The sequence below is a fragment of the Typopeltis vanoorti genome, chromosome 6 (genome assembly GCF_054136105.1).
Source record: "Typopeltis vanoorti isolate ZY-2024b chromosome 6, IOZ_Tvanoo_1.0, whole genome shotgun sequence".
Lineage (NCBI taxonomy): Eukaryota > Metazoa > Arthropoda > Arachnida > Uropygi > Thelyphonidae > Typopeltis > Typopeltis vanoorti.
The window spans coordinates 65,406,844-65,421,765 of NC_143554.1; the positions used below are offsets into that span (position 1 = coordinate 65,406,844).

The 14,922-nt window shown below is 35.1% G+C and overlaps 1 protein-coding gene across 1 annotated transcript in view; it reads left to right on the forward strand.

Annotated features, from left to right (window-relative positions):
* The window catches only part of LOC150105503 (adenylate cyclase type 1-like), a 280,605-nt gene that overhangs the window by 145,341 nt on the left and 120,342 nt on the right, over positions 1-14,922 (forward strand). Inside the window, exons 11-12 of the mRNA XM_090393976.1 lie at positions 6,708-6,805; positions 12,080-12,164. Of these exons, the coding sequence (XP_090250102.1) occupies positions 6,708-6,805; positions 12,080-12,164 (183 nt within the window). The remainder of the gene's footprint in view (positions 1-6,707; positions 6,806-12,079; positions 12,165-14,922) is intronic.

Below are 14,922 nucleotides of genomic sequence, written 5' to 3' on the forward strand. Positions count from 1 at the left end.
TTTTTTTTTTTTTCAAGTCAATTTGCGACAAATAATCTTTAAGAGCTCTAAAGTGAAATAGAGACATCGTTTCTCATTTGGGATTGTTTGCTTACAAGATACTTCATCGTAAGCAATGCATTACTCTCCGCACTTATCTACATTCTTAATATTACAGTTCAGTGTAATCAGTGCTTACCACACACACACACACACACACACACACACACACACACACACACACACACACACATACTCAGGGTTATAGGAATAAACATTCGATACCCATTAACAATAAATATATTTTTATGGTTTCTGAGATTCACTGGAGTTTTTTTTTTTTTCTTTAAATCGTGTATGGGAGGGGAATTCCACCGATTTTTGAAATAAAAATTATTGAATAAAATTCTTTGTTATTCTCCTGTAAATTATAACACTTATTTTTATTTTTGGCATAAATTTTCTTTTTAGGTGATCATCTAGTGTACTGGATCAAAAACCTCCCCTGATGCTGGTGGTTTCTTAATTTTAGAATCACATAATAATATATTAAAAAAAAAAATGCGACGAAAGATTTAAATTTTTATTTTTTTATTTTTTTTAATAATTGAATTCCTGAAATGTTTTGACTATTAAAATCGAATTTTCTGTTTGGCTCTTCTGATGGAGATTTCAACGCTTAACAGATTCGATCACATGACACACACACACACACACACACACACACAATTATTATGAATGTGTGTTTGCATTAGCCATTGCGATAGTTGGAAAACTGAAAACTATTTTGGTTTACATTTGATTTTTTATAAGTTGTCGGTAAAATATGACACGGTGAAGCTAGCAAATCAAGATAACGCGTGAAAAATGGCGTCGATGAAATGTAATTCCCACGTATACGATGGCAATATTGGAAAGAACGTAGATGCCCCTTTTTTAAACTACTCTTTCCATTATGGCAAATATCGGCTTTATGTAATTTACAGAACCACCCAATAAATTTCCCTTTTTCGTATTTTGCTCCCTCATTTAGTCGAGTATCCACTGCTTTTACTTTAACACGATAAAGCAAGGATGATGTTGGATTAGATCGTCAAAGAAACCATTCACAAGAACAGATCTTGAAAAGGAATTGACTTTACTAAAAAAAAAAAAAAATTTTTTTTTTTTCTCTCTTTGTAGTGTCATTAAGTTGTAACTCTTTCTTTTCTTTTCGTTTTGTAACTCGCGGTGCTCATTAAATTAATGGAGTTTTCAAGGCGATGCACTACTCTTGTATCAAAACCTCCCTGGGGATTGTGTGTTTGCACAAGTAAACGAGCATCTTGGGACTTAGTTTAACGTGGATTATGTAAATTGTTATACCATTTATTTGGCTTTTCACAAGAAAACAAAACACGTGCGCCGACGAGAAAGAACGAAAATAAAAGTGATGTAAACAGTTGTTTCTTTCATTTCATAATGACGATAAGAAAACGAAAGAAAAAAAAAAAAGAGTTTTTGTTTTTGAAGTACAGTAGTTACCTTCTTAAAGAATCTTTTATTTTTCGAAAGGTTTTAAAATATCTTAATAAGCTGTACTGTGATAGACATTAGATACGTTTTTGTTGCATTGTCTGCTGCTGGGCTCGTGAACCATTGTTAAGTATGCGCACAGTAATGTTTGTTTAGAAAAATGACTGCATCGTTAGTTATTACTGGTAATGTTATTTACGATATCCATTTATAATTATGTATTAGATTATTTTAGAAAAATCATTACGAAATTATAATAGACTTGATTTTGCACACTATTCTCGTCAAATAATGATAAAAAATAAAATAAAATAAAACAGAAGTCGGGCGCAATTTACATAATGCAATACCTTTAAAGAATAAGGGAGTTCTGGTAGACATCGTATTTTGTAACAAGATATATGCATAAAATGATGTGTTGTCCAAAGAATTCAAAGCGTTTTTTTAGCAGTTAGTAAAGTGACATTGGTTTTATTATGTATCGAAGTATATCTCTACGTTCCCGATGTTTAAATCAGTTTTGCAACAGTGCTATATTTCAGAGACATCTAAACTGCATACGCGTCAATAACTGGGCCTCTTCTTTTGCCTTGATCCGATTTTCTATGCTTTCGGCATTCTGGAACGTTGGATGAAGACAAGACCAATTCGGCCAGCAATCCATTTTATCCCAAGGGTGTGCAGTTAAGAGCAGAACTCTGTGCGAACTACTCGAGTTTTCCTACATCATTTCCCTTCAGAGCATGTGGTGGCCCCTTATTTCGGCGTGAATTATGGTGCATTATGTTGAAAAAGAAACTCGCCTGTTTGAGTTTCATCAAAGAGGCCAATTTCTTTTTCAACTGCCACAATGTAGGAAGCATGCATTGCATTGTCCAGAATCTGTTATCTCATTCATCTATCCAGGCACTATACTGAGTCCATACCAGGAAAAACAAAGCTACTGACTATTATACCTCTGTCATCAAACGCGACAGGTGGGTTCATGCACGCGAATATGATGCATTTTTCGGGCGTCTATCGCACCTACTTTCACCCATCCGAACGAAATAGAACGTAGCATGATTCATAGCTGCACTTCACAGACTCGCAACATTCTGTAGACCAGTTGCGATGTTCCCTACGCCAGGATTGTCCGTGGTGTTATTTTCAACGATTGATGTGTGGCTTAGGCTGACATTTCTTATAAACCAAAAGGGTTCTATTACTATCTCCTGTAGACTCCTTGAACTTTGATGGAGCGTTTCCATTTTAGACTGCCGATATTTCTTCTACCGTCCTGACGAACATCCCTTGGTGATTTTCCGAATTATTCTGTATTTCTTGACTGAGATGGCGCCCGACGTTCTTATCAACTGATAATGTAGTTCACAGTGATTTTGGTATGACATCGTATGATACTATATCTTTCGAAGTTAACTTCTTATTCGCCATTTACTCTGGGAGGGAAGAGGTGTATCTGTTAATGCATTATTTTAAAGCAATGTAGACCACATACGAAGATCGGAATATACAGAAGAGTGTGTGTGTGTTCCGTTTGGAGGATTGTCCCAATACTTTCAACATAATATATAAAAAAAAGGATTTATTTGAGGCGGAAGTCATGTCGTCCCAGGGTTTACCCAAGCGATCTACAGTAATTCATTTCCTTTAGAAATAATAATATAGCATGCGAGTACGGTATAATGAACGTTATATAATTTAGAAACGACTTTTCCTTTCCCCGAAACTACTATATTTTCACAGTAGGGTGGCTTCGATTTTTTATAATGCAAAAGACACATAATTTACATTTTAACGACTATTTCCTTAATTTTTTTTTTTTTCTTCTTCAAGCAGACCCACATTCTCGGAATCAAACTATCTGAAGGGTGATATTTTTATTCTCGTATATTTAAAAATCTTAAATAAACACAGAAAACTTCGTTAGAGATTAAAATAAGAAATTTCTTTGCTTTTTAAGAACATTTTCAAGATGATCAAAATAACTTCCGCGAAATGAACCTTTTTGATAGATGATGGCGAATATTATTTTTATTTTAGTTAAATTAAAACCATAGTATTATTTCTTAGGTGCATTTGACCGAGTTGAAATCTTAAGCCTAACTCTTGTGTATTCCTGACTGGATTTCTTTTTTTTTATTTTTTGAAAACATCAACGAAAATGAAATCGTAATTACTTTCGGTTTGGGGGGGGGGAATCCTTCATCAACTTCGTCAGAAGTAAAATCCATGGCCTTCCTTGTATACTTTTTTTTTTTTTTATCGTAGTTTATTCCGCATCATCTACTTCCCAAAATTCATTAGCCTTTACGAATAGAAGCAACCTGTTTCTCCCCCTACAGATTTAATATCTTTTTTTTTTGCTACTTATTTCCTGCGGACATATCAAAAGGGGGTGTTACACAAAATAAGCAGCGATACTTGATCGATAAACAAAGTACGGGTAATTGAATGTAGAGGTAGACTGATAGCACAAATACGGACAAAACGAGCCAAGAAAAAGAAAGACCGGTAAGAAAGATAGAAGGAAAGAGATAAGAAGTTAAATTCATGGAAAAATCGTAACAAACCTAAGTGGTTTTCGTCGTCAAGATCAAAGATGCTGGCGAAGTGGATGTGACCGTATCAAGGCCCGAAGAATCCCCTGTGGCGGCTACGAGAAGATGCACTATTTACTCAAGAATTGCCACTTTTACTCGATTGGTTAAGACTTAATGCATTGCCTTTGAACTCTCTTCTCTCTCTCTCTCTTTCTCTTTCTTTCTTGCGAGATTCAATGTGAAGAGACGTCTTCACAACCGAGTTTTCTGTGCTTCGCTGAATTCAACCCTTCTTATTATCCAGGAGAGGATAATCGAGATGAAACAAAATCGATTCAACTTGTTCTCCGTGTTCCTATGTCAATATGCATGTTTATAACTTCTTCGGGATGATTACAGGCGTTCGAGTCATTTGTTTATTCTTTGCAAACATGTTAACGAATTTTCCGAAATTAAATAATACATAATACAATTAAACTTTAGGGCATTTTCTGAGGCTACAATTTTTAATACAAGGGTTTTCTCTGCTGTATTTCGGCAACGAATAAGTCGTTCAGGTCATAAAATTTACCCCCCCCCCCCCATTAAGTTTGACATCAGTGTCGTGCCTGGTTTAACCAAATACAAAGTGATAAAACTGATACTTGAATAATATTATATTTCAATAACTTGAACTTCCATAGCGTATAAAACTGATCCATTATTGTTGCAAACGATTGCAACAATAGACCATCAAATATCACACACAAGGCACGCGAGAAAACGAATCTCAATTGTTGAGAATTATTTTCAAATATATATTGTAATATAGAAATATTTGAATAGTTCTCAACAATTGAGATTCAGTTTCTTGCGTGTGATATTTGATGGTTTATTGTTGCAATCGCTTGATTAATTTATTAGCAAATCACTCTATTGCTTAACTCAGTAGTTTAGTTAATTCCTCTCCACTTTAAATAAACACACAAGAATAAACCCACCAATCTTGAGACTTAAATTTCTTTTTCTCACTCCATTTTTACATTTCGATAAATGCAAATAACTAGGGATTCTCGAGATATACATATATGAAGTCAGCAAAGATTAGCAGATTCAAATGTCTGATATTTTCTAGACAATCTGGGAAGGTGAGCAGACGTGCACCGCTGGATTCACTTTGGGCCGATAGGGCAAATATATATTCTGCAGTGAACTACGGCGCTGCAATTTTTCTTTTTTTTAAAATAAAAATAAGCAAGACTTATTGATGATCAAAAGCGCTAATGATTATTTAATTGTAATAAGATCTGTGGTACTGTTAATTTTGAATACAGCTGAATATGCATAAAAAGCTGCTAAAACTTCCCATAAAAAATATTACAGACCTGTTTGGTTCTGAGAAACTTGATTAACTAAGAAAATGTAAAATAAAAGTTTTTGTACTTAGAGGACCGAATTGTGTACGTGAATAACAGAGGCTTTCACAGGGAGTTTCAGTAGCCGAGTCGCTGGCGAAGGATGCCCTTTAGTTGCGAAATGACACCTTTGAATGCCGTTAGGAAGCAAAACCCCTTTGTACATGCTTTTCAACTGAAATAAAGATAGGTTTTCAGTTCCCTTAAAAAAAAAAAAAAAAAAAAAAAAAGTATCCTTACCTTCAGAAACCGAATTTCAACCAAATACGACAAATTATTTTTTTTCGAACAGAAAAAAAAAAATCATTCGTAGTGATTACATGTCAGAGGGCATGTTCGTAATAATAAAACTTTTATGGAGAATTTAAAAGGACTGAATTTAATGATCGTGTTAATTATTATTAGGTAATGAAAATTAAAAAAAAAAATTGAACTTTTCCCTTCGTTTTTTTTTTTTTTTTTTTTTTCGCCGTTAACTTAATTGATATTGCACTATGATTGGAAGATTTTTATCCCCACCATCATGGATCAAACAAACAAAATATCAAACCAAATGACTAAATCTGTGCAGTCGAAAATCCACATTGTGTCGTCTCCTTGGTCTAGTCAAATTGCACGCACGTTTTGATTGGAAACAGCCGGGTTCGAATCCCGTTTAAGACAAAGCATATAAGGGCTTTTCAGCTAAAGATCAGTTATCCAGTCATATGCGGAGATAATGGTACTTTCCTTCCGGAAACGAATGAACTCCAACCGGAGAACACATAAATCAGACTGTGGAAAATAGGCTTAATCCCCTCGCTAATAAAACTTAGGCCGTATGGCATTCACAAAACTAGCCGACCATTGGGTTTAACACCCGAATGGAAGACAGCATGAGGAAATACAGTGCGTAATATGGACGAAGCATTCCAAGTATTAACAGAAGACATTTAACTGGGAATGGAGGGCAGAGGAAGAGTGGTAATGTAGCTTACTGAATCCTTTATTGCGATGTACACATAAATAAAATGAATTTATTATCACTGACATAATAGGGATGAGGTAATTTTTTGTCTTTGAGATACCAACGAAGGCCCGCCCTCTCTTAACTGTACATCATTAATTTCCTTACCCCCCTCCACACGACCTTCCCATACACACGAAACAGATACTTTGCTGCAATATCCCATTCCTGTAATCCTCAATTGAACGCAACTAAATGATGTCCAATTACATAATTGGACATCATTTAGTTGTCATCAAAATAATCACAAAGTATTATTTTCCCTTGCAGTATCACGAAGAGCAAGATCATGGATTCGGCAATGGTTTGGCATGTGTACTAGGGATTCTTCTCTTGCTTACCTTGGTCCAAATCATTATTCTTCCAAGGTAAGTATCCAAATTTCAGTTTTAATACATTAATCAGTAATGTCACCTGTAATGGTCAATCTTGATATATAGAAATGCATCTTTAGTAAATTTGGAAGATGTGGTTCGGGATTGAACACAAATTATGCATAAATGCGTGGGGACAGAGATTCGGGTTTCAATTAATATCCCCTTAATTTTAATAATATCCATTCTATATATATATATATATATATATATATATATATATATATATATATATATATATATATATTTAAAGATAATAAGCCGAAATTTGAAATTTTTATGTCATGTTTTTTGTCTCTTAATTGTTTTGAACCGGATTAAGACGTTAAGCCGAAATTTGAAACGTTTTTTTGTCAAGTTTTTTGTCTCTTCATTGTTTTGAAACGTCCAACAATGTTACTTTAAGTAACTTAATGGGTGCACCTGTTTGAACTCGTATAGCAGAATACATAAGTTCTTTTCGCTATACCCTTTTGTATTATTAATTTAGTCTAGCTACTCACTGATGAAGCCTCAAAAAAGGCTGAAACCGGTCTGGATAGTGACCCCCCCCCCCCATAATGTAATAACAGCATACATTTCCTAGGAAATGTGTTTTTACATTATGGAAAATACCAAGAATAACGATCAGAACTTTACCACCTTTGCTGCGAGTTGCCCGAGATTGTACTACGTACTAGGACTACTTGCATTAGCTCACGCTAGTAATCGCCGATATTTTTATAGTTTACTATATTCGGCATGAAACTCTCTGATTCCAATCTTTGAGTTTCTTATTCGGTTTTAAAACAATGTGGGATTTAATATCCCCTTAATTTAAATAATAGTCCAACAATGTGTTTGCCTTCATGAGACAACAATTTGTTGGATGTTTTAAAACAATAGCGAACCGGCTTATCAGCCCGGAACTCGGGGGGTTGGGAGCCGGGGGGGGAGATCCCCCTAGTTTGTATGTGTGCGTGTGTGTATATGCGAATATATATATATATATATATAATTTAGAATAAACAAATAGAAATAAATCGTTGCATACAATTAATACCTAAGCATAAAAAACTTATTGCTTAATTCTGACCATATACAAATATTTTAACATTCTTTGCCTACCAGTTTCGCTAGCAAACTGCTAGCGAAACTGGTAGGCAAAGAATGTTAAAATATTTGTATATGGTCAGTATTAAATAATAAGTTTTTTATGCTTAACTTTCAAACGACCAAATATGTTTAATTTGAACAATTAATACCTTTTTTGAAATTAAAAAAAACACCTGGAAACAAGTGGAAGACATGTTTCATTTCGCATCTCGTGTACTTCTCTAAACTCTATCCCAAAATTAGGCTCGCTTATTGCTGCATTAGAAGCGAAGTAATGAAATATTGGTAATAATTGCTTAGAGAAAAGTGAAGATGTAGAATGGCTTCTTCAAGATCAACTTACAGTTTTGATTAACTAAGAGTAAATGATGAACCCGATTTTTTGCATTCAGTGGATCAATCGTGTCGATAATTTTAAAAAAATTGCGAAATTCAATAATATTATTAAATAAAGTAACATATTAGAGAATCAAGATTTTAAAATAGCAGATTCGTTGTTTTGAAACGGTTTACTAGGAGTGGAGGCGTTTCAGTATATTACGTGACGTTTGAGGAGGGGATTTAAGGGAAGAAGTCTAAAAATTCCAAAACAACGTTATATAATTTATGGATGATCCAGAAGATACAAAGTTTGAAGATTAATATGCAACAGCAAATTATCTTTCAATGCAATTTTTCCCCCATGCATTCGTGTAGTTGAAAACAGTTCCTGGTTCAGTCTAACCAGGTATTGTAAAACAATGGACAAGCATAAAAGCCAAGAAATAGATTACCCTTCACTGTTTTCCTCAACAACAAAAAATGCACTTTCAAGGAAAATTAGTTATTTGCTTCTGTGATTGATTCATACGATTTGTGATACTCAAAATTTGAAACTTCACTGTTCCTTATATACAATTTCGATCACATAAGGAATTAGCATAGAGATTCTCAACACGCACCGATCTTAGCTGTTACTCGTTTTGTTTGCTTTAAAAATCTTAATACAATTTAGTATCCCGTATACATTATACTAACTGTATTAAGATTTTTCGACTAAGAGCACGCTGTTAGCGCAGAAAAATTGAGTAAAGAAATAATTTCAGCGATACCATTAACATGAGTTGACTATTCTTTGAAAATCTCTCCTTATCTTTTGTGAGTATCCGCATTATTAAGGATGTAGATCACGTTTAGTTTGTTAGAAAGTTTAAATTTAAGTGGAATTAAAAAACAACAAAATGTAGTTTTTAATGTTAATTTTTAACTTTGTCTTGTACGAGGTGAAGTGAATATTTTTTAATAAATCCATCCATGAAGAGTTGGAAATCTAATACCTTAATTACTATGGGGGGCGGGTTAACTGTTAAATAATACAGAATCTCTTCCTCAGAGATTTGCTTCATGTTTTTTTTTTTTTTTTTTCAATCCGCTTTATGCCTCCGATAAGTAGGATGACGGAGATACTTGCATATGAACCTCTCAATTTGTATTAATTATTAAAAATTGTAGTCAATAAAAGCTTTTATTGACGAATTACTAACCTATAGAGCAGTTTCTTTTATTAACTATTCTTAATTAGTCACCATACTAATAATACCAGTGAAAATGAATATTAGTATCAATATCACTACGCGAGCTAATCTCGCGTTTGTTACTGTGATATTATTTCACCTACCCATAACATTTATCAGATTAATTCATTCTTAAAATTACCGAAACTGTCTCTATCCTCAACTCCTTTAAGTCATTTCTTCTGCTAAAAAGTAATAGGGTATTAAAAAGAACTAATAAATTTAAGCACTTTTATTACTCCCCAAAATACTGGAAACCTGTCTGAGCCAAGTGTAACAGAAATTAGTTGCCTTACCAGAAAGGTTCCTGAACTTCGATTCATTATTAGGGCCTGGATTCTTGCAATTAGACACTATACCGCATAAGAAAATTATCCTACCATATATTCTCGCAGTGCCTATATATATATATCGTTAGGTGTGCCCAAACATCGTATGCTTTAAGTGTATCTACTTATCTACCACTTATCGATCTTAGTTTTCCAAGGACATGGAAGTTCAGTTTATTGAATCTAGAAGTTATTTATATACTTTAAATGAAGACTGGTCCTTATTCCATTAGTACTGAATCTACACCGGGGTAAACAATGCCCCCACGCCAAGCGTGGTCTCATATAAAGATTACCGAAGCGAGCAATGGCTTCGGTAATCTTTAAAAGCATAACAGAACAGGTTTGTGGCATCTGAGTGTTTGGCGATCCACTGGAACTAAACTTCTGTGGTAAAGCCGTCTGGCTTTATTCTTTTCTTTTTTTTTTGATGCGATTTATACTTTTCTACTGAAGTTGGTTAGGGTTGGTCTACTGCTCGCATAGCAGAAGAAATATCAATTGCTATACGGACAGTGGACTTGATTACCTCGACAGATTATCTTCACCTTCAGTTTTTTTGGTTAGTACTGGACCGATGAAGTTGAGGACAAGCAAGCTTCCCTGCCCTTTTGATAGTAGATGAACAGTCTGGGAATGTCATCGTATCGAACCTAAGCGAAGTAAGATCAGGTTATGGTCCAAATTAAAGGCGTCCACCATCAGTATCTGATATTAATACACAGCATTTTGGAATATAATAATGCCTAGGATGTCTGGGCATCCAGTCATTCCATTCGATAATGCATAGATTTGAGTGGACCTGATGCTGCCGTTTGCAGTTCAATGGTACAGGCGGTATACTTAGTATTGAAATCGGAAATCTGGCTACCCACACAACTTCGCCATTAGTGCGTGAGATCTCAGCAGTAAAAGCAACTGCTGAGTGTTCACACTCAACAGTTGCTTAACTGGTGAATGTGAACCGCGTAGATCTTTGGCCATTCCTTAGTGGCAGTTCGGATATTTACCCCAGTAATATTTTTGTAGTTGCAGGCTCACAATCTCATTGTTGTATATTTCGCTTAACTCAGATAACAGAACAACCTCATCTGGCATATTTCTCAAACAGGGTGTACTTCCTGAGCATCTGGATTGTCGAATAGATGGAGGAGAAAACAATCCAGGACTATTTCTCTACTGAGGTGATTGGAGGATTTTGTTAACCAGGCTATCTGCATTCCATTATGGGATTTGTATGGAGAAGCTGCTGGTGGAAGCTTTACCGTTATTGAGCGTAACGAGAATTACTTGATATGAGTCACAAATGTGTTTGCACTCCTGAGCGGGTTTTACCTTGCTGAAGTCGATCAGAATTTTATCCCAAGTGGCTCACGCTGCAGGCTTTGTTGTGTCTAACTACAAGTTGCTGATGAGGGATGAGCTGTTTTCCTCTAGTCCTCCGCTTCCATATATGTTTTAGTCGTTAGTTGTCGCCATTTGGGGAGCTTCAGCTTAAGTGTCGTGGTTGTCTCCTTTAATAGGATATTCCTTGCTCTTCTTGTCGGTAATTACCGACAAGAGAACCAAAGACAACAGACCATGCTCTGCTTTTAGTATCGGTCGCTCAAACCATCCATTGATCTTTGGCGCTGAGAACGAATCAGACACTGGCTCATTGTTGCAGTTATTTGCAACAATGAACATCATTCATGGTACGTTCTTTCCATGTCTTTTTTTTTTTTTTTTCCTGCTAACTTCCCGAAATCAGATAAGGAGTCTGCGGTTGGCTGACTTGGGCATTAGTAGGCGTGCAGTTCTTCCTGGGACGGATGACGATCCAAGTCACTTTGCCTCCAGTAGGAGGCAACCGTATGATTAGTATAAGAGCCTGGTCAAAGTCGAAGTTATCTCTCGTTGTTAATATCAGCATAAGGATCAACAAAACTGAATATCTAGTAATGCAACAAACAAAATCAGCTTTGCCTCACTTGAATATAGCCTTGTTCACGCAATCTAACCAGTAACGAAAACAACATACGTCATCATAATTTTATATCTAAATAATGAAAATTTTCTTGTTATAATTGTATGATAAGGAATATGCAATCATCTTAGAATTTATGAGGTAATTTAAAGTGAAATATTAGTTAATAGATTCCAAGTGAAATCATTTGCATAATTATTTTTTAATAAAAATGAAATAAATATATTGTAAACCATATGCAAAGTAGTAAATGTAGATTGTTATATGTTCCTGTTACTAATGTGACGTTTCTTTTCTTTCCTTTTTTTTTTTTTTTTTTTTCTAGGACCGTGATACTTCTTGTACTCTTCATAACTGCATTTGTGTGGCTCTTTGTGATCATTCTCCTTGTATTTTCAGCCCGCAGAAAGGTGTGTCTCAAAAAACACATAATTTTTAACTGTTTTTTCATATATTAAAAATATTAAACTATTGAAGATATTAAAGACACTATTCGTTGAAATGAATCAACACCAAAATTGACAACGGCGGTGGGGGGGGGAGTGGGGGAGAGGAAATAAGATTCGGAGATGCGTTAATGGTCTACAGCAATCTAGTATTTAATAACAGTTACTATACTGTAACATTCTTTCATTTGCCTGTTAATTAGCTTTTGTCTTGACAAACTCGCGCACGCAGGCACGTGTTCTGTCCATTATTCGAATAATCGATGAACTTCTGTCAAGTCACACAACACAGAAATCCTTTCATTGTCGCTATGATCGTTTAAAATTTCGATTGTGTTCCAGCGAGTTCGCTTATTTGATAAATTTATCTTCATAAATCAACGTGTGCAGCTAATCTGTTTAAAGAAATTTCTAATTAAAGAAGCGGAACTTGAATATTTCCTTGCATCTTTTGAAAACAATATCTGGGAAGTGCCATATTTCCGGGCAGATTGATAGGCAGGCGTCTCGTTAAACATCTAAACAGTCGGCCGGAATTGGACACTGTCACATTCCTAGCTGCAACATTTTGTGTTGTGATTGAAATTCTCCAACTCGGCAACCACAAAACCAAAACTAGTTGACAATATAAAGAATGAAAAACTTAAAAAAAAAAATCTTATATTTAAGTAAGTTAAAGATAATAGAATACTGCATATTAATAAAGAAAATGGATGCTTGTCGCAAATAACTTAAAATTGAATTCGAAAATCTGTTAGCCAGCATGAAGAGAATGTCTATATGCTGTATTTTTATTTGTACAAAATCCTTCATAGTTTTAAAATTGATCAGGTCAGTGGTTGGTAACGTGTGTAATCTTCCGAAGCTAACTCGGACATGAAGCAAGTAAATAAAACTATTGCATCAGCATTAATTAAAATGCCTAGCAACGGGCTCTGCTTAGCTTGATATTGATATAGTTTATTTATAATGTCGTCATTTTGTGGAACAAAAAGTAATATCTTCATCAGTTAATTCCGTTGTAATGCACTGCGGCCATATTTCTGTGTGTTCGAACTATGTGCACAGTGGAGGATTACCCATTAAGGCAATGAGGCACGTGGCTTGGGGCCCCAAGCTTTGGAGGCCCCAAGCCAAGACATTTTCCTATAGTGTTTTAAAATAGATTAATGTTTTCAGTAAACATCATAAAAATCGTGATTATTTTAAGCGAAATTTTTTCAAAACAATTACGTTTTAATACGTCTTTTGAACGGCGCGCACTATCTACTCTTTAAATAATGCCGCAATACCAATCTCGGCGCTAGTTGACAAGCTTCGTATTTTGTATTTTGAACAGCGCGCGATCTACGCTTTAAATTAAACCGCATTACCAATGTCGGCGCACGGCGCTGTTGACAGCTTCGAGGTCGAAAACTGATTGCATTGCCGAGATAGGAAGTTTCGCCTGGTTGCTCCTTAACTTCATTTGTTATTGAATCGTGTAAGAGTGAGGTGTTTGTTAAAAAAATAACTTTTTAGTGTGACTTTTCGTGTTTTCATTATTTGAGTGTAGTGCAAATAAAAAAAAACTTGTAAAATTGTAAAAAAACTGATAAAAAAATTAAAAATAAATAAATAAAAATTTTATTATTTATCATCCTTTAACAGGCATAAAAATCCAGAAGTTCAAAAAATTCAAAAGTACAAAATTTCATTTATTTGCCACCTAACATTTATTTTATTTTATTATTATTATTATTTGGGGGGGGGTGGCAACTATCCTTAATCCGCCACTGTATGTGCGTTTCAATAAACTTTTGTTTTGCAAGAGAGCGTACTCTAAAAACGATTGATTAATCAAATTCTCAGTTGCGTTTTTGTTATGTCATAATTTCATAACAGGAAAATGGTTTTCTAGGTCAGGAAACACATTTCTAATTAGGGCAGTGTGATTGAGCCGCCTTTACCACGAGTTGCGGCTGCATATGTTATTCATAGATTTATGCATCTATAGGTAACTCTTAGCTAAGGTGGATCACGTTCTCGCTGGAAACGTTCATTTCTTTTTGTTTGCTTTCATAATACACTAGAGTCCAAAAGCTAAGGACGAACTACATTTTTAGCTGCACATGAAAAAATTTTCATGATAACAGCCAAATGTGGACATAAATTAATTGCATTAATTGCCAGCAAAATAATAAATTATATTACAAAAATGTGTTATAAATTTCGTACACATTAAATTGCAATACGTTCTTGGCAAACATATCCTAAGGACGTAGTTAATGAATTAATGTACAGTGCTTACAGAAAACTATGCGGAGAGACATTTCAGTATGGAATATGTCCACCCCGAACTGTGATGCAGCTCTCGCAACGTCATACCATGCCTAGCACCAAGTGATTCAGAAGTTCTTTGAGGCAAACTGACCCACTCCTCCTTCAGAGCAAGGATAAACCTTGTTTGTTTTCTGGAGGGGAATTTCGAACAGCAATACGTCTCCCTGTTGCGCTCCAAACGTGTTCTATAGGGTTGACATCTGGGGAGTGTGCTGGCCACTCGATTCAATTAACATCATCAGGCTCTAGAAGGATCTTCACCGCTCGTGTACGATGTAGTATGGCATTGTCATCCATAAAAGTGAATTCTACGCCTACAGCCCCCACGGAACAACCGAACATGACGTTGAAGAACTTCGTTGCAATATCGCTCACCAGTCAAAATCCCTTTTTCCAGCAC